Below are 25,973 nucleotides of genomic sequence, written 5' to 3'. Positions count from 1 at the left end.
TAAAGATATGGATCACTAACTCTATGAATAGTTATCTTCTCTATGGTTCCCAAAACTACTCCATGATCTCAAGTATGTGGCACATGTCTAATAACTGATAATGTCAAAAAGTGGAAACAAGTTTAGGCATGCAATATAAATGAACAGGTGTGCCCCTTGTAATGTTATATCTATGATGACTGGGTACGAGTAGGGGCGAAATTCTGTGGAAAACGTGAGCAATTTGTGATAAGGATGCGAAGCGGTTTTCATTGCTGCTTTTGTCATTATAGACATGCAGTTTTCCCACTAAAGGCAAGTACGTTGGTGTAATCCTTGCATTGATGTGTTCTACCTCTTGCCATCGTGTGGCTGTTTTTATGCATATCCCTCAACTTGCACGCTTTCGCCAGGTGTCACCCAACTTGTGAAGAGCTGACTCACCCGCCAAGCCTCCTGCACGTCCGTTCATTCCAATAGGCATCTCACCCGCCAAAAACGAAATCGGGGGTTTTCACCAGCCTTTGTAACACAAATGGTTGAGAGCTATGTTTAACCATGGCTTGTTGTTTTCGAGATATATTACGGAGATTATGCAATTCAGTCAGCCACGACACCATTCGCATATATGCGTGGTCAACAAACGCGTTTCATACATTTGTTTTCATACATTTGTTCAAATGCACAGTGATGTGTAATTGAGGAAATACACACGACCAAGTGTTGAAACAATGTTGAAAGAGGGACTACTAAAGTAGTGAATGCTGTTCAAGCCTCGTTCTGGGGGCAACTGATGTTGCGTCCCAAGCCTCGTTATCGTCTGTTTCCATGCAATGCTTTTAGACGTTATGGCTTTGACAATAAAGAAGTAAGTAGCGCGTAGAGTTTTGTGATTGTACGTGAGACAAGAGAATAGCCTCTTTAGATTAATCAAGACGTGTTATTCATTTTGCGGAGTGCGAACGATCTCTGTATTATGGCTCTATATTTATTATGGCGTCTGGCTCAGAAGGCTTGGTTGATTATCCAACGAAGCCTAGTGCTAATCATGGTTCAAATGATATGACATTTATAACGCACACAATGCGTATTGCATGTGGCTGTTAGGGGAGTTTTCCTAGAGTCCCACCTGTAGGTAAGATTATTGTAAACTATTCCAGTGGTTTGTAGATCCCCCAAATCTTAGTATCAGTCTGTACTAATGCTGGCACCTTGGTAGTGTGGCAGAGCAGTCAGGCTTATCATAAGAGGAAGATGTGAGCTGTAGGTAAGTACACTGAACCCAATTAGAAATGCATAGAAACACTTCCATATAATTATATAAAAAGTATATATTTATTATATTTACACCAGAGTCACTTTAAATACTTCACAGGTTAACGTTAGAACAAATAGGAATACTTTTGGATGTACTCTCACTAGAACACTTGCAACTGTATCTATTTAGTTCAGACAGGTTTACTGTATAACGATTCTAATGTTTAGGCGGAAAATAATACGGTAATGCATTTGGTTAGCATACAAGGGTAAGATAGTGATTTATTGGAGGGAAAACAGTTGGTTAGTGCTAATTCAACAGAGCTTTGAGTTATAGAGGCAGTTATTACCCACAGCAAGTCTTTTGGAGTCTGATTTGCAACCCTAGCCAAAGGCAGAAAGTCTTGTAATGTGGTAAAAGTCAAAAGTTCCTGAGGATACTTTCAAGTCTCAAGGAAGGAAGATGTTAGAAGGCTAAACTAAAGTGGGAGACCCTGTTACAGGACTCAGTGAGGGGACACAAGCAGCGGCTTTGGTCGGAGGTAAGAGGGGGTTGCCCTCTGGGTGCACTCCAATACAATTGGGCGACTGTACGGATTAAGGTAAGCAATACCTTTCTCCCCACAGTACCTTAGGTTAGAAGAAACTGTTATGGCTGGATTCTCCTTCATGCAGCAGCGCAGGACCTGACCTCCGGGTTCCTTGGTCTGGTGACTAAAGGCAGGACAATTTACATGATCTCTCAGTAGCAGTCCCTATGGAGGACCTCGGCTTTCATCAACTTCTCGGCTTACTCTGGATTTGGCACCTTTTCTGCAGCACCAACAAAGGACGCGATTCGCACAGTCGATCTCCTTCGCTTCTTCCAGTCACACACTCTGCTGAGGGGGTGTGGGCGAGTTGGATCCGATCTCTGGAGTGTCCTTGAGGGCTCACCAAAGAGTTGGACGGATTCAGCCTTGCGAAGATCCCCTCAGCAGAGTGTGTGACTGGAAGAAGCGAAGAAGATCGACCAGGCAAACTAAGCAGGTCTTCTGGTATTGGGGTTCCGCAGCTGTGGAAACGCACCAGACCTCGGGAGATGGCTTGTTTCAAAGTTTGACTTGGGACTGGTTGTTCCCACCAGTCAAAGGGAAGTATCGTCCTGTTTGGAGTTCCTCTGTCGGATAGAAAACTGGGTCAGGACAGCAATGGTCGCTTCACAGTGTTGCAAAGGGTTTGCCAGCGTCTCTGGTCGTCTTCGGTTGCTCTAGCTTCCAGTGGTCGACTTGCTTTCTACTCCAGAAGCCTTACCTTTTATACAGTTCCAGCACATACTCCTCTGCAATCTACTTCTGCATTTTACAGAAAGGGGGCTTTTGGCTGTCCACCAGGACAGCCAGACCCCCAGTGGGAGATGGTCCCATTCAGACACTGTGCCAACCAAAGGACAGGGGGCTGGAAAACTCCTCCTCCACTTCCTGCCTGCCCAGACACACTGGAGCCTAGGCAGGGACACTCCAAAGTTCCCGTCAAAGGAAAAGTGCGCACACACACAGACCCTTCCCCTAGAATGGTAGAAGAAGGGCTGACAATGAACAACCACACTAGTAATGGCAAAAAAAGAAGTAAGCCCCTGAGTTAGGACTCGGGTGCCCCTATTGTGCTTAATCGAGGCTATGTACATAGCCTGTGTAGAAAAATCACACAATAGTTAGTAGAACACGTCCACTGCCACCAGACATAACTAGGAGATTGTCTATGTGACTAAAAAGTCACAGGAGCGGAGTGAAGGGGGATACTAAGTATCCCTTTGGCGCTCCACTGAAGTTGGTGTGTGCAAATCTCACAGACTTATCTAGTTTTTGGAGAAATACTAAGTATCTCTCTATCCTTGAGAACAGTAGTTACTCCAGGATAAAGTAAATATTCTCAAAGGAGGGCCCTAAGGGTCCCAACAACACTGCCCATAAGGAGCTGTGTGCTGCCATTGTAAAAAACAGATGCCTTTAAGAGTTAGGACAGGTTAAAATACAAGGAATAGAGTTCCAAAAAGACAGCCCATAAGAATGTATCAGTGGAAAAAAGTCCCTACTCATTCAGGATTAAGGAAAAAGGTCCAGAAGTCCAGAACAAATGTTTTGGGGGTCTCACTAGGATAGGAGATGAAGCATAAAAATGATAAATCTCCCTAACAGTGGCCTGTAGTACATCCAAATACACGTTAAAGTTTATGGTTCCATCGTTATTAAAAGATGCTCCCTGCACAGAATGGGTCCCATAAATATAATGGAATCTGCAATCTGTCAATTAATTTTGTCAGTTGTTACGATTAGTGAAGTTAAAAACAAGGAATTTCTTTTCCTTCTAATAATTCATGTGGTTCGAGAACTTTTGAAATTGAAAATTAAATGAATCAACGGTCGTCTCCAAGCGATCTAATTGGATGTAATTTTTTCTATACTTGAGGTTAGTGAATTTACTTGTTTTAGGATTAAACACTATTGTGTATGTGTTATGAACAACAGAACAAAACATTAATAGGGAGTGGTTGAATGTTCCGTGTAGGAAGTGATGGTTACCCATCCGGTTTAAAGGAATTTCAAAATGGCTTGCTCGACTCACCATTAGAAAGAAATACAGGTTAGATCCCCTATGTGAAACGATGGGATCACTGATAATTTTATGCGTTTCAACAACCCAGGTTTTGAAGCTTTTAACTTGGTGTTGTGGTTTGTGTTGCCACAAGCAGAAAAAAGGGTTTCACCGCTAAGATTTATTCACTATCAGAAAGCATTCTTGTCCCGATGAAGGCCCTTTTGAAGTGTTCTGGACGTTCTGAGATAAATGTATCCGAAAGAAAAGGGCTGACACCCAGAGGTGTCCACCATAATGTGACTAGACAATGTTCAACTAGTCTTATCTCTATACAACCAATGTAGTTTGGTCACTGTACCTCTTGGTCGCAAAAAAATGTAATGACCAAATCATACGGTTTAGATAACATTAGACATACAACACTATATTTTCAATAGCACTTGGAGGTTTGGTTTCGTATGATACTGAGTATATTAGTGTTGGATCAATAGCGGTGTGTAAAAAGAAGAGGCATTCACCTTGGTGATATGTACTAACCTTGCCAATACACTAAAAAAAGGCATTTTTTGTCATATGTGTTTTTGAAAAAGTAAAAATGTATTTAAAATGGTATGCAGACTATGTAATAAATGAATGATAGTGTATTTTTTATATTAAGAATCTTTCTGTGGGTTTTGTTGCTAATTGGGCTTCAGAAACATGCTTGATTAATCAGTGGCCCCTGGGTAACATCTGTGTGCTTTAAGGATGGGGTAATTTGTCTCATTTAGTATTGTTGCAGATTAGACGCTCCCCCAATCAAGACGAGTCCACGGAAAACAACAAAAAAGTGGAAAGTACCCTTGTTGATGCTCTAAGCCGCAGGGGCACTGCACAATAAGTAGGGACTGGAAGCTGCAGGAAAATCGGCACAAGAAACTGGGATTGACGACTGCAGGGACACGGCACAAAGAAAAGGAGAAAATACGCTGGCAGCAGGTGGTTAGAAGACCGAGCCAGCACAGCAGGGCTGTGGAAATTGGAACACGGCAACACAGGAGCAGGGATCAGTCACAAGCAAGGCAAAATGGTAAGCAAAGCAGAGAGATTCCAAAATGAGCGGCTGCTGCCCAAGTTTGAGAGTACAATGTATGAACTGGGAACTTGAGATTGTGCCAGTTTATAAGCAGTGCTATGTCGCTGTAAGTGAGCTGCACACAAGCAGTCACAAGTGTGGTTTGTGAAATTTCTTGGCATGGACTTTGGGAGAGGAGCCAGTGCTGAAATACTCAGTGTTTTTGTTTAGAAACATAAGCACAGTAATTGCTGTGGCATTTTGATTGTTGTAATACATTTAAATGTATCTAGCTCCTTCCAGTCACTGTGAAAGCAGGCAGGTGCATTATGGGAATGGGAGTCAGTGTTTCTGGAAATGCAGATTTATGCAAGAAAAGATTAAGTAGTGATTCAGGGTGTTCTCTTTTGGCGGTTGACAATGCCCCACAGATCTGCAGACAGCTCCACCCAGGGTTAGATATGCAGAGATGTAACACCCCTGCCCTCCAGTATTCTCCCGCTCCTTCCTCTCTCTATGCTCCCCCATCCAACTACTCTCTCCTGTTTTCAACCTCGCCCTCTAGACCCATCTCCTCTTTCACTCTCACTTTTATCTCTCTATCCCTTTACCAAGCTCACCTTCCAGTAGCTACGCAACCTCCTTCCTCTCTTACCCTGTCTCTAATTCCAATCACTCTAACAAGCCCTTATACTCACAGCTACAACCTTTTACAGCTGTACCACTCTCTCTTGCAACTAATACCTTCTCTGCACTTGTATCCAAGTGCTCCACAGACTACTTAGCGCTCTGCTCCCCCCTTACTCCTGGTCTCAAGGTCTACCATTACACCTCCTAATCTCACCCGAACACCTTTTACTCTGTCTGCTAACTGCTGGCTTTTTACACCTGCGTCCTCCTATTTCGGTGGTTCCTCCTCTTTACGATTTGTTCCCTGCTTCACCTGATGTCTTGGGCCATTCTAGTTCTAGGTTTTCCCCCCTGGGTCTGGCTATCACCGTACGCAGGATTACAAATCCCAGTTGGCCCAACTCCCTTTTTCATTCGCCGGTATTTGTGCAGCCTCAGTGGTCCGATCAGGTTGACGTTCGCTGGTCTTGCTTTTCTTCTGCTTTCCATTTAGGCTGGTAAATAGGAAGGGGAGCTCCTTTTTCAGCATCTCTTTTCCTCTGTGTGGGGTAGTCCTGTTTTTTCCAAAAATGAAACCACTTTGCTCAAGAATGGAACCCCAAATTAGGATTCAGTGTAACATTTTTCTTAACCATTTCCTCATGTCTCGCTTTGTTATTGGATATAACACTTCATATTGCAGTCCACAGTGCTGATTTCTAAGCATTCCAACATTTTTAGATGAGTAGTGGGGAAGTACACAGAGAAAGATAGTTACCCAAGATCAGAGTTTTGGGCACGTGGGGTGGAAAAAGTTATTATCTGAAGCATTAGTTTACCAAATTCATAAGCATTTATTTATTTTTATTTATTTACTTTTAACACGCCGGTAGCCTGCAGGCATAAGGGCGCACATAAACACACCAACGACAAACATAAAAAAAGAGACAATCTGGGATCTTGTACAGAGAGGCAAGAGGGGGAGGAGAAGCTGCTATTCAAACAAGAAAGTGTACAGGGACCGCCAGAGGGAGGCAAGGTTTTGCTCTTGTCTAATCCTCAAAGGAAGAGAGTTCCAGAGGTTCGCCGCACAGGTTGGGAAGGAGCTGCCCAGTCCATTCTTGCGTTTAATCCTTTACACTTAGCCAAGAACAGATCGGAGGAGGCAATGTTCTGGCCGGAGTATAGCTTGACACCAGCGATTTGAAGTAAATGGGAGCCAGGCCATTAAGGCATCTATGTACTAACGTAGCCGACTTAAAATGAATCCGAGCCGGCACCAGAAAGCCAGTGTAGGTCTCACCTGTGATTCAGGGATCGAATTTGAGGGGTGCTGAGCGCTATTTAGTTCATGGTATTCGCTTTGATAGTCCAAGGCAAGAGCTGGTTTCAGTTCCTGCTGAATTAGCCTCCTGGCAACTTGCATAAATCACCCCTGTCAGCCTCACCCGTGAGCTAAGGCAAAAGTTGCTTCTAAATAAAATGGAGCAATTGTGCCTCCAGAACCCACTCCTTTTAAAGATTCACCAAGAAAGTGTATACATTATAGAAACAGCTTGTGCACAAGTGACATTTGCCTTTCTAGCATTTAAAACGTGTGTACAATTTCAAGTATTTTTCCTCCAGCCTTGCTTTTGAAAGAAAGTTGTCAATTTCACTCCTTCTCTTACACAAAAGCATTAACCATACTGATTTTTCATGTAAAGCCTTTCATTCAAAAGGCATAATAACATATTTTCTTGCAACACTTAAAGGCTGTAAAATTATACTATAAACGGCTACGGAAAATGCAAATTTTGCAAAATAATTGTTAATTCGATTTCAATGCAAATAAATAAATACAAAATTAATTATAAACGGCTACACATGGCCATCCAGTTACTTACTGCAGGAACCCCACTGTTTTTCTTCAAGGTTTGAGAGGACTACAGCTCTAAATGGAGAATACAGATTTAGAAAAACAGATGTAGGTATTGCTCGCAAATTTCTCCACTTACATGTTGACTTTTGCATTATCTGTACCTCACAGCGCATTACAATAATGTGAGTTACAAAATAGTCACAAAATATGCCTCCAATTACAGCTGGACAGTTGGCTTAATGAGACCTTTCACTGTAACATTAAACGGAGGTTATTGATGAAGTCATCTAACTTTTTGTTTAAAAAAGTGTTCTATTCTGAAAAACATTCCTGCTGTTTAAAACATACTTCGCCAAAAATGTCCCCTTTCCTAATCCCTCCAAAATATGCATTAAGTCTCATACATGTCAATAGAAATCTCAAGTCGGACCAGGATCTTCATGTCAGGGCAACACCTGTGCAACAAGTTGGCGGCTATAAAAAATCCCCCATACAAGTAGGCTGTATATGGCTCCTAAGAGAAACCACATAATAAATTGGGCCAGATGCCTTTTCTTCAGTCATTCATTTGAAAAAAAAGGATTAAATGCAATACATTAGAGTCAAAAGGAGCTGAAAAAAAGACTGAGTGCCTTTTTTTAATGTATTTTATTTTGGGGGTTTTGGTATAGGTAAAATTAATGTTTTTTGGGCTAAACAAAGGGTTTGGGGTGGGACCAATGTATTGACTCGAATGTATTGCATTTCAATCCTTTGTATTCGATCCTTTCACCCATAACCCTTTTCTTAATTGAGTTTACTAAGGTTTTGGTGTTTTTTGATATTCTTAGTGGGTTAATGCACCCGATGCAGAGGTCTTTCATCTGTCAAATATATGTATCTCAGGTTGGAACCATAGCAGGTATAACAACCATTTATCCTCCTGAGGCCCTTAAAATATGCTTGAACAACCCCTGCGATGGACTGCGGCTTGAGTCATGTAGTGCCTTGTTAGGCAAGATTGTATGCAGTACTCTGTGGAAGACTGTACCAGCCTTGTCCTCTTGGCAATATTTACCCCAACCTTTGGTATAAGCATGTACTACACATGTTGTTATAGTGACTGAGCAACCAGGCTTATCTCAAGACGGGTCAATGTGATCTGTAGGGTTGTAGCATAGAGATTCACAGTGACAAGTATCCAAATAACACTTCTACTCAAGGTTTCTTGATTAAATAATTATTTGTTAATTTAAACAGTCGGTTTGAATAAGCCTTCTTTAGAAGGGAGCAAATATGTAACACTTAAATATTCTTCAGAATACACACTCAGTTTCAGTAAATCACTAGATACCCTTTGGGAATGCCATATAAACACTTCCTATACCCTGGGGTAACTTCAATTGTTTAGGACAATGTGGACATTGATATATCACTGGTACATTTAAAGCAATACTGAGTTTGGTGTCAAAAGAAAAAGGTTAGGGGAAGAAAGAATATACCCTTGCTATGTTTGTGGCCCTCGTTTGGATGGTTGGAATTGGAATTCTCTTTACCCTCTTTCTTGTGCTGCGTCCCTGGCATGACCCTTGTCCCTGACCCTCACTGGCAAGTCAGCCTTCCAGTTAGAGCCAGGTCAAAGGCCTTAAAACCTCATCCAAGACTCTCTTGGAGTCAGTCCTGGCGCCTTTGGCGCCAGGTTCATAACCATCATGAAGACCAACATTAGAATGGGACTATTTAACTTCTGGGGGGGGGGGGGGTTCAGCCAACATGGAGGCACACACATAGCTCAGTTACAAGGAACTGAGCTATAAAGTCTAGTCTTTTGGGTGTGGCAGGCCTGGGACTACTTTACCTGGACTACTTTGGGTGTGGCAGGCCTGGGACTATTTTACCTGGACTACTTTACCTCAGACTATTTAAATCACACCCAAACAGCAGAACATGCTTTGCGTTCTTCTGCTGTGGGCAGCGTAACACTCACCGTGTCCAGTTCTTTGATGCCAGCTTACCTGAAACCAAGGACCTGCAGAGAGAGAAAGAGCACTACGAAACTTACCCGGAACAGTATCCTGTATTCAATCCATCGCCGACTTCAGTTCCACTCACCTGAAGGTACGAACTCCATCATCCGGCACTGCATGCAATCTGGAATATCATAACCTGGAAAGAGGAGAAAGAAAGACAGTATTAGTAAGCGTTTACTCGCGTTTCCTTCCGAATGAAAAAGCCACACAATTCTTACCTGGGTAGTTATCTCCTGGTCAGTATCATTGCTGGAACATTACTGCACTCGGCAAGGAACATCGCAACCTGCAAGGAGAGAAAAGACACAGGTTAGCAATATAAAAGGCGAAACAGCGTCGCCCATCGCGCATTACTCACCGGACAGCATCGCGCACACCGCGCTTTCACCTACCCGCCCATGCTTATCTTCAAACTGCATGACAACTCCAAAATACCTTTCCATACCTAAAAGGAAAGAAGCAAGACATTATTATTCGAACTAAGAGGACCATAAGAACTGCATAGAAAGACTGTAAAGCAGCAAACCTACTGAGTCGCAGCAGGCCTGGATTCCCACAGGGGGGGCTTGCACCAGTGAAGTAACTTGGTCGCTGCTCGCCCCCCACATCTACGCGCCCCTGCCACGAGGAGCAGGACGGAGAATCCACCTTCTACAATATTAAGGTGGGGAGAGGGCCCAAGGGGGAGGAAGGAGTTGTGGCCAAGGGAGGTGAGAAAACATAAAGGCAATCTGGTATTGAATCCAGCTCTCCTATATTGCAGACCCATCTTTAACCAGAGGCCTTACCAGGGGACCGGGAGAGGGTTCGAGAGTGCAAATCATCCAACCAGGGCTGGGTGGCGTCCCTGTGGATACCAGGTGAGCATAACTGTCCCCTCTTACTTCTTGTGAGTGGCCCTGTTGGCTACCCATAAATCAGCAGTTTGTGCTAGCTTTTTAGGAACAATTTCTTTTGAGTCAGCCAAGTGCTGTCTTGGCTCAGGAGAGCAGGCATCAAACATAGATTCTAGTAAGAAAAGATTTCTCATTCCTTCAAAGGTGTGTACTCGGTACCCCTTAACCAAACCATCTAGGTTTTTCAAACATTCACATACCCAGGTAGCCCAAGGGGGGTACCATCCGTCTTTTTGATGGTCCTAAACCTCTTAAGGTACTGGAAGGAGTTTTCCAAATCTGGCTTTACGCATTCATAATCCTTTCTCTCAACGGCACCCAACTCCATCTCAGCCATTCAGGGGGAGCCTAGACATGAGCCATGGAATTAAATCATTCCCACTTCTTCCTTGAAGACCATAGGCATATTTAAACGTACCCAGCCAATCCAACACATCAAGTTTAGGTTCATACATACTCACTTTAGGGAGGCGAGACCTGTTTGGACTAGTAGACCTAGAAGACCCTGAAAGGGAAGCAGAATCAACAGATATCTTTCTCAATTCCATTTCATGCTGCATTTGTCTTTCTCTTAGTTTCACCTCTTGATGTTTGGTTTCAGCTTGGACATCTAGTTTCTTGAACTCCAACTCTAATCTTAGTCTTTTAAGTGAAATATACTCTGGGTGACATTTGGACCTTGTGGGTTCCCAATGGAAAGTGGCTGAGGTGCAGGGGCAGGCTGTGGAAGAGGGTGCTTTTTTCTGGAGACGCCTCTCCCTCCTCTGACTCCACTTGCAATTCTTCTCCCTCCTCTGACTCCACTTGCAATTCTTCTCCCTCCTCTGACTCCTCTTGCAGATTGGAGTTTGACTCTAAACTAGTATCCTCATCATTATCCTCCACAGTATTTGGGTGAGTAGGTGTTACAGGCCTACTACTCAAGCTTTGGTGATTTAACAGCCTTACAATCAATTCACATGCTTTTCCTTTCAGAGTCAAACCCCTGGTTTTACACATATCTTTGATTTCTACTGTCAGGATAATCAGGGCTGCCTCATTAAAGTTATCCATATTTGGCATGTTACAGTTGCTTAACCTTTTGTTGGAGCTTAGTCTTATGGCTGGTTTAGTTGAGCACAAGTATAACCAATAGTCAATGTAATCACTCTACGCCAATCCCACTGCCTGCCACCAGTGTTAGGTAAGAATTGGTGTAGTAACACTGTGTGAGACTACACAACACTTATCTGCTTGGTATTAGGTAACCCACCTTTTAGTATAGTTCTGTACTACACAAGTTGGTAGTGTTACTGAGCAGCCAGGCCTATCTCAAGAGGGTTAAATATGAGCTGCAGAGCTGTATAAATGAAATTAGCAAATACAGGTAACCAAGTAACACTACACTCAAGGTTTCAGTTATAAATAATTATTTATTTAGTGAACATCAATTTTTAAGTAAGCATTCGTTAAAAAGGCAATTTATGTATCAAGGTAAATATACTTTAAAATAATTTTCAGGATCAGCACAAGTTTAGTGGATACTCTTTAGATAAGCTTTTCACACACTTCCTGCACCCTTCGGTGACTTCACAAGGACAGTATTGGCACTTATATATCACACTGAATACACTTTGCAGATTCTGAGGTTGAAAAAAGGAAAGGTTTAAGGAAGGAAAAAGTTTTAACAGGTTCTCAGTATTGGTGATGACACTTAAATCTTCCAATGAGATCTAGACAAGCCTTTTCCAGCAATAACAGTCTAAAACAAGTTACCACCTATGAGGGACAGAAATTTCAAAGTCCGTGGACTAGAAGAGTCTGCAGGGAGCCAGGACAGCCAAAGTCAATTTGAAACAGTCTATGGAGCTGAGGTACTTCTTAGAATCAAAGTTAGAGAGTTTGTTAGACAATCACTTGTAGGGTCACAAGCTGTTAAGCCTGTGAAAAGGAGAGTTGGAATCAACTCTAAAGGTAAGCTAATGCAATTCTCAACTAAAAAGAACACAACTAAAAAGACACTGAGGTACGTACCCCAAGTCTATACAGTACCTCTTGTTAAAGGAAGAGTGGTCCAGCTTAATTCTGTCCATTTGCAGCGATGCAGACCCTGGGTTCCTGAGCCTCAGTCGTGGGGACAAGAGGGAAGACATCTGGAGGGCTCCTTGAGTGGGAAATTGGAGGTTGTCAACAGCTACGGGCTCTTTTCGGGGTCAGCTGCACTTTGCGGTTTCAGCGCTCGGTAAACAGCACCTTCGCGGATCTCGGATAATGGTTGGGCTTCCTTCACTCCATGGGTCGTGCACTCTGGTGAGGGGACTCGAGCTCTGGTTGTTCTGTTTCTGGAGGGTCCTTAGGATACTCCTGGAGCTCCTGGCCAGATTACAGTTGTTGCAATCAACTACAGATTTCTCGACCCCTGGCACTAGGTTCTTGCAGCAGCAAAGAAGTACAGCCAGTCAGGGAAGATGGTCCAGTGGAGTTCGTCTTGGGGTTAGTTGGTCCCACTAACCCAAGGGAAGAAGTCCTCCTTCCGGAGCTTCTCTGTCGAATTGGATTTTCAGCACAGCAGCAGGGCTTCACCTGGCAATTCAAAGGTCCAGGAGGTTGCATCAAGCTTCGTTCACGGTTTCTTCGTCGGGTGTTTCTCCCAGTGGTCGACTCTACCTCTACTCCCAAAACCCTTGCCTTTTAAGCAGGTTTCTCCCATCCATGCACAGCCTAGGCTGTCAATCACACAGCAGGGTGTTCAGGCCAGCCAGCCAGACACTCAGGACTGGTTTCATTCAGGCACTCCTAGAGATAAAGGACAGGGGAGTTTCGGGAACCTCCCTCACATCCTGCCTTTCCTGACACAATGAAGCCAGAGGTGGGCTTCAGGGTGAAGCCCGCCAAAGGCAAAACGAACAAAGGGCTCAATCCTGGCTCAATACACAGAGTAAAACCCAAGAAAAAACTCACAAACAGAAAATGGCGAAAAAAGATGACCGGGCCATTTTTACAAAAATGGTCACCCATGGGGGCTGTGCTGCAGCTGAGGATTCAGCCTGCGGTAGAAAAGCACAATAATTAAACCACTGCCAACAGCCATTTAAAGTAGTGAGGGTAACACAAAAATGTTACATGAGAATGTAGGATAAGCGGCTACTAGGTAACCCCCCAGCACTCTACATAAAATGGGGCGTGCTGGACCTACCTACAAAGAGAAAAGGTAAGTAAAGTCACTTTCATTTTACTATTCTTGGGAACAGTAGTTCACACAAGAAAAGGTATTTAAACCTTATGAGAAATCCAGAGGATTTCTCTGTGACACTGCACTGAAGATGCTGCGTCACCAGACAAAAAGTAGATGCCTATGGAGATTGTCAGACTCCAAAACAGTGAAAACACACAATCCATCGGGTCAAAACACATGTGTGAGAAAAAGGTCTCACTCGCTCCACGGGTTAAAATTAAAAAGTCCTAAAGTCCAGCAAAAGAGCTGGGGGTCTCTAAGGTTGAAGGGAATTGGCACATAAATGAGAATTCTCCCTAACAGCCGTGCCCTGTTTCCACCTTTTAGGCTAACTCACTGATTGTGGCAGACGACATTGAAGCAAGGCCTCAGACCACCACCATCCCTCTCTCTCGTGCGCACCTCGATTTTTCTCTGCAGCAGCTCACTGTGGCTTCGCTCCTGCCACAGATGCGTCTCTTGCAGCTCAGGCTTCGTTCAGAAGCTTCGCCTGGTGGTCACGACTGCTTCCTCTCTGCAGTCTGCCACAGGCCTCCAGCATTCCCTCGCTCTGCTTCCCGCTGCATACACCCTGCATCGATCCCGTGGTCTCCAGTGCTGCTTCTGCCACATATCCTTCGTATAATGGTCTGCGCTCCTCCAGCTGTCTGGGAACCTGCTTGCACAGCTGACACCATCTTCTCTGTCTCTGTCCTTTTTAAACCTCCTGCCAGGTTAATTGGTCCAAAAAAGACTAGACTGCTCACTACCTGTTTGGTAGTTCGGCATAGTTCTTGCTTGGCTCCACCTCGTCCCGGTACCTAAATGGTGTATGTTTGTTAGGGAGAATTGTCAGTTTCTGTGCTAATTTCCTTTTAACCATAGCGACCCCCAGCCCTTTGCTCGAATCTGGGACCTTTTTGATTTTTTGACCTCCTGAGTGAGCAGTTTTTTTTTCTACTCAGTCATGTTTAAATAGATTTTCTTGAGTGAACTACAGTTCCGTCTTATCTTACTTACCATTTTTCTTTTGTGGGTCCAGCACACACACACCCTATGTGGAGTTTTAGTCCTTTGTGTGTTTTGCCTTTGGCAGGCATCAGCCCTGAAGCCCTCCCAGGCTCCAGTGCGTATGTGAAGGCAGGAAGTGAGGACGTGAGGGAGGAGCTTCACTGTTCTTTGTTAGTAGGCATGTCTGACCAAAACCAGTTCCAACTGGGCAGGAGGTTGTCCTGGAGGACGCCCTGCCCCCATGTGAGTGACAGCCCTAGGGCTGTGAATGAATGAATGAAAAATCGCATATAAGGCAAGGGTTTTGGGACTGAAGGCCCTCGACCACTGGAACACCAAATCCAAAGTAGTGGACGCAGAGCGAAGCCAGCAGCACCTTCCAGGACTGCTGAAGCTCTGCAGTCGTACTGACCCTGTTTTCGTGTTGATGTGGGAAGGTCTGTGAAGGATGTCTATCTACGGTAGGCTGGTGGGATCAACTAGCCACAAGACCTGCTTTATTTTGGTGCATCCCCCATCTTGCTTTGACTTTCCTAGGGTGCAGAAGCCCAATACCAGGGGACCTCAGACCCCTATCGAGTGCACAGTCTTGCAAAGATCGAATCCGGCCAAAACTTCGTGGGCACCCTTGTGCATCTACAGAAGTAAGAAGAGTTCCCTCATCAGAGTCCAGGACAGAGAGACAGAGGACAATTCAACCAGAGCTGTTTGTTTCTTAGTGGCGTTGAAGAAAAAGGCACCAAAATCACAAAGAGCCACTGAATCATGTGGAATCCACTGCTGCTGAGTCCCTCTTGAGAGTGCTGCCGTAGAAGCCCGGCAGACGTCCTCCCTTTCGTCACCCCGACCAAGGTCCAGGAACACTGGTCTGCCCTGTTCCATCAGGAAGGAAAACAGCTGGAACATCTGCTTCAATTCACAGGTACTTTGGGGGTTGGGGTTTAACCACCTTTTGCCAAAACTAGTGCATCCTAGCTTGCTTGGGAAGTCCGCCTTTCTCTACTTGTGAATTCTCCACAATTCACTTGTGCAGGCTTCACAGTGTGTGCACATCAGTTGGTTCACTTGAGCTCCTGTGTTTTTCTTCAATGAACTACTGGCTATTCAACTAATTTATTCTAAGACGATTGCATCAAAATTAGAACTGTCCCATTGACTTTGGCTGTCCTGGCTCCCTAAAGGCATTGCTTCTGAACCCTATTGACTTTAGCAGTGCTTGTTCCCTACACATGATTTGATTGTATTTCACTCTTATTGCTGGGGAACATCCCTCCTACATCCCTCTGGGAGAAAAGAGTATTGTAACAGTCACTAAAGTGTGATTTCCTATGCTCAACTAAGTTTTCTCTCCAAAATTGTATTGGTGAACCAATAAGTGCTATTACTTACCTTGATTGAAGTTGCTCCGTGTGCTGGAAATGTTTTAGTACAAGAAGAAAGTACTCACCTACATTATTGTTGCTTAAATAACTTTATTTAAAACTCCACTGAATGTTACTATTAGTTACTGCTTAGTTTAAATGTGATCAATTGCTTTGTGTAGATATAAAATAAATATTTGTAATTTAACTTTTAAAGTGCGTGTTTTACTTGGATCCTTGTGCATACTGATTTCATTGTACTGCTCTCAGAGATAAGCCTGACTGCTCAGTCACTCTGCCAACTGGTGTAGTACATGCCCGTATCAAAGGTTGGGTCCTATAATACCAAGCATATAAGTCTTGTGAAGTCCCACACTAGTTGGACTTTACAAAATCTTACCTAACCATGTTAGTGTGGAAATCAATGGGAAAATGTGGAAGTGAAAAGGCTTTGGGAATGGAGGATTCATTATGAAAGGAAGAAGGAGGGGATGCCACGTCTCATCTAGGGTACCTCACCTCAGGTAGTCCTCCCTTGCATATCCACCCCCAGGGTCAGGATCCGGTAGCTTCGGCCTTTCCCTGGCCACATGGTGGAGGCTTTGCCAGGGAAAGCAATGAGGATACCCTCTGATTCCTCACAGAACACAACTACGGACACCAGAATAAGTTTAAAGGAGTTTGTTAATCAAAAGTAACATAAGACTATTGAATGGAAATTGGTTCAGGATGGCTGTAATATAAAGATTCTTGGGCGACGTAGACGTAGTACTCGGAATTATAAATTAAGCACAGCAAATGAAGGCATTAAAAAAATGGCAGTTTTCCTGTTTAGGTCTCGCTAGCATTCTTCTTTTTTTTTGTTGTTATCCCTTCTTCTGGGGCCACACGCCCTCCCTGCCTCTCTCTGGATTTAAGCCTTCCTCCTTTTGGCAGGTGTCCCGAATGTCCCCCCCTTCACTGGGGCTCTCCTCCTCTCTGTCACTTATTCCCCTCGGTTCTTTTTCTCAGGGATATGGCCCTGCTCACCCTTCCACATCCAAGGATATAGTGCCCTGCTCACTATTTCAATCTTCACTGTAGCACACTCCTCTTCTGTATTCCAGGGGCTCTCCTCATGTGTTACTCATCTCCACTTCTAGAGTTAAATTTACTCTCGCTTAGTACTTTTTATCCCTTAATTTTCTTGGTTCAGGAGTCACTTTCTTTTGGTCTCAAGGGGCTGTCCTCCCCCTCCCTGCACCCCACTCCTGTTCTGGTGTCCTAGGGGCTCACCTCTTCCTCACAGGAGCAGCAGGGGGAGGGGGGTTCTTCTTCTCCCCATCACTGGAGCTGATCGCTCTTTTGCGGTTCAGGGGGTCTCTTCTCCCACTCACTGAATCACACCGCTCTTCTGGGGGTAGGGGCTCCGCTCCCCGTCACTGGAGCAAACCACTCTTTAGGATTCAGGGGGGGCTCTTTTGCCGCTCACTGGAGCCCACCCATCTTCTGCGGCTCTAACTGGAGCATAGCCCTCTTCTAGGAACCAGGGTGCTCTAATCTCTTCCCTCATTGGCGCAAATCCGTCTTCTGGGATTTAGGGGCTCCTGGCCCCCTAACTGGAGAACACCCCTCTTCTGGACTCAACTCCAGTTGCACTGCTCTGTTGCTCTCCCTCTTCCGCAACACATTCCTCTCTGCTTTTTAGCCTCTTTTTTTAAAACCCTCACTGTACTCCCGTTGGCTGAGGCAAACTTTTGAATTAATGGGTTAATTTGCTTCCTGTTCCAAGCCAGAGAAAGGGAATCTTTAAAAGGGTTGCCGCAATCTTGGATTTATTTACAGTTGGTTTCCAAGCAGTGCTCCAGATAAGATTTTGAGGTGGGAGTATTTTACTCACTCTTTTTAAACTTTGAGAGTAAATGTGATTTTAAGAGAGTAAAAATGACTTTTCTCCTTTGCAAGAGAGTAAAATGTATGTGACATCCAGCCGACGCATGTACAAACTGTATGGAAATCATTACTGTGTGGCAGCTTTCTGCATTTTGACAGAATACACCTTTCATTATTTCTCTACGGTCTGGCCATTTGATCTCTCCTGTATGTATTTAAATGTTGAAATCACAAAAACCTAGCCAATTACATAGTAAAGCAAACATGAATTGTATTGTGTGTTTTGAAGTTCGATAGCAGAATTGTCATTTAATGTTTAATGCGTCCTCATTTTCTGGAGCTATTACTACCTAATGGTATGCCAATGTTATGATACAACAGTGCAGAGAGGCAATGACTCCATGCTAAATTCTACATCTAATCAAATTGTCAGCGTCAAAGTGTTACAATCAGCATTGTCCAGTCCCATTCCCTCCCTCCCCCCCTAACTTGTGCCAATATGTCCATGTCATCATCCTGTGATTCCTCAGGCGGGTTTATCGTCTTCTCCTTATCCGTTTCGTCATCGCTCCGATCTGATTGGGGGGGCTCTCATTGTAGCCACCAGCTGCCTCCATTCAATTAGGGGTCCTACCTCCTCCTCCCCTCCCCTACAAACCGCATCCCACCAAACAGCCGTTTCTGCCTCTTCCCATTTTAAGAGGTCAGCCTACCACAACTCTATCCTCGCCCTCTGGGCTGCCTTCCAGCACATTGCTATCCTTCGTTTGGCCAGGATATATGCTAGGTCTTTCATTTTACTTATGTGCCTTAAGTTACGTGGCCTAGGGAATCCCCCCCAACATGCATGCCCAGGCCGACTCCACCTCCAGTGTAATACCGGATCCTGCTAAGCGTATCTTCTTGCCAAAACCACCCCACCTCAGTGCAGGCCCAAAACATGTGGAGTAGCCCAGCCTCCTCAACCCCACACATAGGGCATTTCTGAGTCGTATGGCCACCAAACCTAGCAATCTTGCTGGGGGTGAGATATGCTCTATGTATGACAAATAGTTGGATCTGCTGGAGCCTTGCGTTCCGGAACACTTCTTTATGATATCTTTGGGCTCTTTTCCAGAGCCCTTCCGACATTGGCTCTCCCACCTCCTCCTCCCAAAGTTGTCAGAGTTGGGTCAGGTCCTTCCCCCACCTTGGACCCCAACAGCTCGTATATGCGAGAAATCTCATGCCCACCCTCTGAAATATCATATATCGCCTCCATGGTGGCATCCGGTTGTCCCGTGAGCACCTCTGTTGGCCATTTCGCTCGTACTCTCTTGACAATTCTGGTATAAGTTATGTACTGCCCTTCATGCACACCAGTGTTTTCGATCAGGTTCGGGAACTCTAATGCCTCCCCTTCCAGCCATATGTCTCTGAGGGTGGCCAGGCCCACCGGTTCCCAGTACTTGTGGACCCCCAGTATCAGCTGGGGATCCTCTCCACATAATGTTACAAGCGGCACCTGCATAGAGTACGGAACCGGGTGTCCCGCAATCTGCCACGTTCTGTGCCAAATCTCCCATCTCAGTACCAGCAGCCCCGCCATCCCCTGGACCCTCGACTTGGACAGCCATACCACTTCATTGAGGAAGAAGGGGAGCGGTTCCCTGCACAGCAGCCTGGATTCCGCCGTCTCCACGTCAGACAGCCATCTCGCTACATACTGCAGTTGCCCTGCCAGATAGTATAGCTCAAAATTTGGCAGGTTGATACCTCCCCTATCACACAAGTTCTGTAGTTTCCAGAGGGCTACCCTGTTCCTGGAGCCGCCCCAGATGAAGCCCCTACACAGACTATGGAGGCTAGCGAAAAAGCACCTCGGGATCCCGTGCGGGATGTTAACAAAGAAATGCAATAGTTTGGGCAAAACTACAATTTTTAGCAGAGCAGCCCTCCCCACCATAGCCAGGGGTAACCTGGACCAGAATCCCATGCTGTTCTTAATTCCTTCTACTGCTTTAACCGTGTTACGTGCATGTTCTTCTTCTGCTGTATGGTATATGTCAATTCCGAGATATCGGAACGACTTTGTGCGCCAGGGTATCGGCAACACTGGCAGACTCCCGGGCGAGACCAGCTTGTATCTTCCCAGCGGGAACATGCTGGACTTTTTGGAGTTAATCGCTATGCCAGAGAGAACAGCAAATTGCTCCATCATGTCTAGAATATATTCGGCAGCCCTGTCTACTGCCTCTACTTAGTTGCCATTTGTCCGAAATAATAGCACACATTTTGACCCACCTGAGGTACCCAGGTCCCATTCCATAGCCCTCCAAGGTCGCGATCGACCAGGGCCATCTCACTGAGTCGAAGGCCTTGACCATGAAGCTATTGCCAATTCACCTAGGTCATTTTTTGTTTGGTCAAGGATGTGATGCAGTCTCCTGAGATTATCGGTTATGTTTCTGCCCGGGACATAGCCCGTCTGGTTGGGGTGTATCAGTTTACCAATGACAGCCTTAAGCCTGTTTGCTAATACAGCGGTAAGGATTTTACTATCCTGATGGAGCATGGATAAAGGCCTGTACGACCCACAATCAGTGCTAGGCTTGCCCTGCTTCAGAAGCGGGATAATCACCGCCTCTCGCAGGGTCTCTGGTAGTCTGCCTTGCTCATACGACTCGTTAAGCATGGCCAGCAGCAGGGGAAGCAACTCTTGTTTATAGGTTTTATAAAATTCACTTGGAAGCCCATCGGACCCGGGGGCCTTACAGGTGGGCAAGTAGCGAACCACAAGTTCGAGTTCTTCCATCGTAATGGGGGCATAAAGGGCTGCGCGTTCTGACTCATCTAATGTGGGTAGGCCCAAGTCCTCCAATGCTACCCGAATTTCGTGGTCTCTAGGGCCACCTGGGTCCTCATAAACATGTTTATAGAATCTTAGGAACTCCTCATTCACCCCCTCCTGGGTGTTCTGAGGCCTCCCACCCTTGCTTTTAATTTCCCTAATCACCGTTTGCGGTGTTTCACTCTTGTATAGCCAAGCCAGCAACCTGCCAGGCTTATCTCCCCCTGCATGCGGTTTCTCTACGTATTTCTTATAGCTTAATTTACATAACCTGTCCCAGCATTCCCCACTGGCTTGTTGTAATTGCCTTATCCTGTCTCTGTCCTCATCAGCGGTGCCTTCCATACGCATCCTACACTCCAATTCCTCCTCAATGCCTTTCAACTCCTGCTCTATGCCCCCCTGGATCCCCCTAGACTTGGAGATGGCGACCCCCCGCAAAACTACCTTAAACGCCTCCCAAACAGTCCCCATAGAGCTTACACTACCAGTATTTATCTCAAAATACTCAGTGATCGCCTCCATTAAATCCTCCCTGAATCCTGGGTCCTGCAGAGCCTCGGCTCTGAGTTTCCAAGTGGGAATCCACGCCCTAGGAGGTTGATGCCGCCATTCCAGGACCAGGGGGGAGTGGTCCGAAAGCACCCTAAGTTTGTATTCCGCACCTTCCATCTCTCCTGCCAACTCCATGGAGGTGAACACATAGAGGGTCATTCCGAGGTTGGAGGTAAGGAATTACCGGCATCGGTAAGGGTGCCGATGCAGGTAATCCCTTACCTCCGTATTCCGAGGTCCCTTTGCGGGTCCTTCCTTACCTCCTGCTTTGAGCAGGAGTAAAGTACGGGACCCGCAAAAGTACTTTGGAGGTAATTACGGTACCGTAATTTACGATGCCGCAATTACCTCCTTCCCCATTCCCATTGAGCCCTATGGGGCAGAAATGGGAATGGGGAAGGGCAAAAGGTGAATGGGGGATTACCGGTCTCTCCAACCCTGGAATGGACCGGTAATTACTCCATTCACCATGCCGGATTTGGGACGCTTTCAGAGGCAACCATGGAGCTAATTACTCCATGGTTAGCTCCAAACCCGGAATGAGGCCCATTGTCTAATCTTGTATGAAGGGCGTGGGGTGCAGTATATAGTGCGAATATTGCCTATCCAATGGATGCAACTGCCTCCAGACATCTACTAGGTCGAAGTCCCTCAGGAGGGCATGTAGCACCTTTGCTGCAGGGGTTGGTTTGTCTATCTTACTATCCAATCTATCAACCTTAGGGTTAAGTACACAGTTAAAGTCACCTCCCCAAATAATCCCGCCACCCAGCAGAGGGCCGACTTTAGTCCAAAGGGCAGAACCTTGTATTGATAGAGTCCCCTTGGTGTGGAAAAGGCGTTTTTCTCCTTGTCCTGGGAACGCAAGGGGTTCTGCCAATATCCCTTGGTTAGATCTAGGGTGCTTAGAAAGAGGGCCGCTCCGAGGCCTTCCAAGAGCTCGTCCATCCGCGGCATAGGATACGCTTCATATTGGGAAATTGTGTTTAGTTGTCTGTAGTCCATACAGAAGCGGACGGACCCGTCCGGCTTGGGAACCAGAACTATGGGGGATGACCATACGCTGTTGGATGGCTCAATGATATCCATCCGCAGCATTTCGTCTACTTCTGAACTGATGACTCTTCGCCTGGCTTCGGGGATTCGATATGGCCTAAGCCTTATGGTTTGTCCGGGCTCTGTGTTGATCCCGTGTTCCAATATGCTGGTCCGACCGGGTAACGTAGAAAAGGCATCGGCATAGGGGGATAACTTGTCCACGACGTCTGATTTCATGTTCGGGGAGAGGACGTCGCCCCAATTGATGGCTTCGAAGGTGTCAGGAACGGTGTTCACGGTTTCCTCTGATTCGGGTTCCTCGGGTTCTGTGAAGGCACTCAGACTTGGCTCGCTCCACTCCTTCAGAAGGTTGATGTGATAAACTTTGTCGGTTGTGGTCCTATCAGGTTGATGCACCCGATAAGTCACTGGGCTGAGCACGTCCGTGATTTTGTATGGCCCTCTCCATCTGGCCAATAGCTTGTTTGCAGACGTAGGCAGGAGTACCAGTACTTGGTCTCCGGGTTTGAAGGTCCTCATTCGGCTCCCCTTATTATAGTTCTTCTCTTGGGTCGTTTGAGCCTGGCTGAGATTTGCTTCGGCCAAGGTACGCAGAGCTGTCAGATGGTTTTTTAGCTCCTCAGTGTATTCAGTGAGTGATACCTCCTCAATGGCTTCCCATTCTTTAACCAGATCCAATATCGTCCGGGGTTGTCTTCCGAATAGCAGTTCAAAGGGGGGAGAAACCAGTGGAAGATTGGGGTGTATCCCTTAATACCATCAACACCAGAGGCAACACCCAATCCCAATTCTTTGCGTCCGGCCCTGTCACCCTCTTCAGCATTTTCTTGATGGTCTGGTTATACCGTTCAACCAGTCCATCGGTCTGGGGATGGTATACTGAGGTTCTCATTTGTTTGATCTGGAGATGCTCACATACTTGCCGTAGGAGGGCGGACATGAAATTCGTACCCTGGTCTGTGATTATTTCCGAAGGCAACCCCACTCGTGCGAAAAACGGGATAAGCTGATCACACAGAACTCTGGCGGATGTCCCCTTTAGGGGAAACGCTTCCGGGTATCGGGTGGCATAGTCGACGATCACTAATAGATATCTATACCCCCTGCTAGCAGGTTCCAAAGGACCGACAATATCCATGCCGATTTTCTGGAAGGGAACCGTTATGAGAGGCATTTTCTGTAGTGGCGCCTTTGCTGGTAGGACATCGCTGGTCAATTGGCATGTGGGGCAGTTTTTACAGAACTGCGCCACTTCCCCGTATATGCCCGGCCAGTAAAACCGCTTCAATATGTTCTGCTGGGTCTTGAGGGAAGCCATATGGCCGCCACAGGGATGGTTGTGAGCCAGTTGTACAACTATGGCACAATGTTTTTTTGGTAGCACCAATTGCTCCTTAGCGACTTCATCCTCGCTCTTATATCTTCGATATAGTAGACCCCGGCGTAATAGGAATCCGGGTCCCTTACTTAGATCGGGTTCCCCATCTTGTGTTGCCCTTTCTCGTGCTACCCGTAGAGTTGGGTCAGTTAGGGTCTCCCCCCTAACGGTGTCTTCATTCTCCTCCAAGCTCCAGTCGATGGGTCTGGTCATGCAACTAGCCTGACACCATTCCATCCGGGTTCGTCTTTTCCGTCCTGGCACGGGGGCCAGGGAAGCAGAGTCTGACGCTGGGGCGCCGGAATCGCGTGGAATTCTCTTTCCCTCCAGGGCATTCATGGCCTGTTCAAAGCCAGGCAGGTCGGTCCCTATAACTACTGGGGCAGGCAGACACGGCAGGACAGCAGCCCTCAAGGGAGTGGTTGTGTCGTTTAGTTCTACCACCACATTCTTCATTGGATATCGCTTCACATCCCCATGGATACATCTAATGGGTACTGTTATATTAGATAAGTAAGGAGTGTTACTCACGGTTGGTGATATGGCGGTCTGCCGGCTGCCGCTGTCGAGTAGAGCGCGCAATGGTCTGCCATCCACCCGGATGTCCACCACATAGGGACCCGGGATGCTCTCCTCCGACCCAGGGCTCAGATATCAGATGTCCATCGGTTCGGCTGGTCTCCTTCTGGGGCAGAACCTGGCTATATGGCCCCATTCGTTGCACTCATAGCATTGCGGTTGCTTGTATCCTGGTGCTGCCAATGGGTGTTTTTCCTCGCCTCCCGTTTTTTTGTCTTCCGGTTTTCTGGAGCTGTCGTCGGCGTGTCTCCACCTCGTGGGTAGGGTCCTACCACTCCGGAATGCAAGGGGGTCGGATATCGGGATTGCTATCCGGGCTGTTACTCCAGTTGGCTGCATCTTGTGGTGACCCGCCATTTGGTATGCTGAGGCGATATCTACCGCCTCAGTCAAGGTGGGCCGGTGGTGCTGTCTAACCCACCTCTGCATCTGTCCTGGTAGGGCTTCGATGAATTGCTCCTTGATGATCTTGTCGAGGACGGGTTGATTCGCTGGGGTGGGAGGTAGCAGCCATTTTTCGACCAAGTCTTTTATATGATAAAAAAAGAAGGCAGGATCTTCCCCCTCTTTATATTTCTGGAGTAGAGCTGATGGCACCAATGGTTGGTTTCTGACGTTGGCGACCACATCAGTGAGACGGGCTATGGTCTCGTGTTGTGTTCCCTCCAGCTGGATGGCCTGCTGGAAGGCTTGTCTATCGGCAGCCGCCTGTTGGGTTTGCAGCTGTATTAATTGTTACAGCTGCTGCTGCCCCTCCGATAGCGTTTTGATCAGTGCCTCCATGACGTTGTCGGTATCCCACCTTCGTCGCCAGTGTGATAAGCAGACTTCAGGAGACAGGCGGATGCTGAAACTATATTTATTCTAATGGGTAAAGGGTCCTTAACAAAACAAAGAATATAGTCCTCTGGTTTCCTTCACCAGTGTTTGGCCCTTCCAATGTAGATTGAAGCAGTGCCCAACTTTGTCCTATCTCGTGGTGTCCGGATAGGCCTACCACTCCGATCTTCGTTCCTCGTCCTCTTCTCTTACCTGGAAAATGAGAGAACCTCGTCACTTTCATTTGGCGCGCTTTTAAAGGCTTCCCTAGGTTCAAGTCCCCACCAATCAGCATCAGCCTTGTCTGGCTTACACCTTATTGGCTGCTGAGGGGTTGTCCCGCCTCCCTTAAGGGCTGCCGTGCTAGCGTGCAACATTTCCTGCTTCCTGAGACCTGGAAAACGCCGGAGGCGCTCACGTGATCGCAACCGCGACTGCGTTGGGTATGGGCGGGCTCTGGGTGCCTTCCAGCCGCAACCCGCTCCGGGGCCGCCGCGGGGCACGCCACGCTGAAGGGCCGGTCGCCCCCCCTCCACGCCGCCATGAAGTGCCTGCGCCCTCGTCCCCCCACCTTCGGGGTCAGGCCTCACGTCAGGTGAGTGCAGCTGTGATGCGCCGCGTTTCCGAGCAGCGGTTCGCGTTCCCTCGCTTTCGGCGCTTATGACAGCCGAGAGCGAAGGGGCCGACCCGCTGCCTCGGTTCTTAGGGCCCCCGATCACCGGTGCACCCAACACACCCTGCTGGCGCCGAGGCGTATCCCCACACATTCATAGACTATTATAGGACATTATATGAGGACAGAAGAAGGGACAACTGAGAGGAGATAAGAGAAACTCTAAAAGACAAGGAATTACCTAAGATTAGTGCTGAGGAAAGGGAGGAGCTGGACGCACCGATTACCTTAGAGGAATTGGATGAGGTGGTGAAGCAGCTGCCCACCTGTAAGACCCCGGGCGCGGACGGATTCCCTAGCAAGTTTTATAAAACATATAGAGAGGAAGTACTCCCCCCCCCCCCCCCCCCCATGCTAGAGATGCTCAATGAGTCTTTTGAGATGGGCCGGCTGCCGGAATC

General features: G+C 46.6%; 1 protein-coding gene across 1 annotated transcript in view; it reads left to right on the top strand.

The window, feature by feature from the left end:
- The first annotated feature begins 761 nt into the window (after positions 1–761).
- CEP70 (centrosomal protein 70) overlaps positions 762–25,973 on the top strand; it is a 1,232,997-nt gene continuing 1,207,785 nt past the window's right edge. The window contains exons 1-2 of the mRNA XM_069616613.1: positions 762–847; positions 4,584–4,882. Coding sequence (XP_069472714.1) covers positions 4,880–4,882 — 3 coding nt within the window. The 5' untranslated portion in view covers positions 762–847; positions 4,584–4,879. The remainder of the gene's footprint in view (positions 848–4,583; positions 4,883–25,973) is intronic.

Source organism: Ambystoma mexicanum, chromosome 9 (genome assembly GCF_040938575.1).
Source record: "Ambystoma mexicanum isolate Mex_15411 chromosome 9, UKY_AmexF1_1, whole genome shotgun sequence".
Classification (NCBI taxonomy): Eukaryota; Metazoa; Chordata; class Amphibia; order Caudata; family Ambystomatidae; genus Ambystoma; species Ambystoma mexicanum.
Note: the sequence above shows the minus strand (reverse complement) of the source record. Positions and strands in the feature narration are given on the sequence as shown.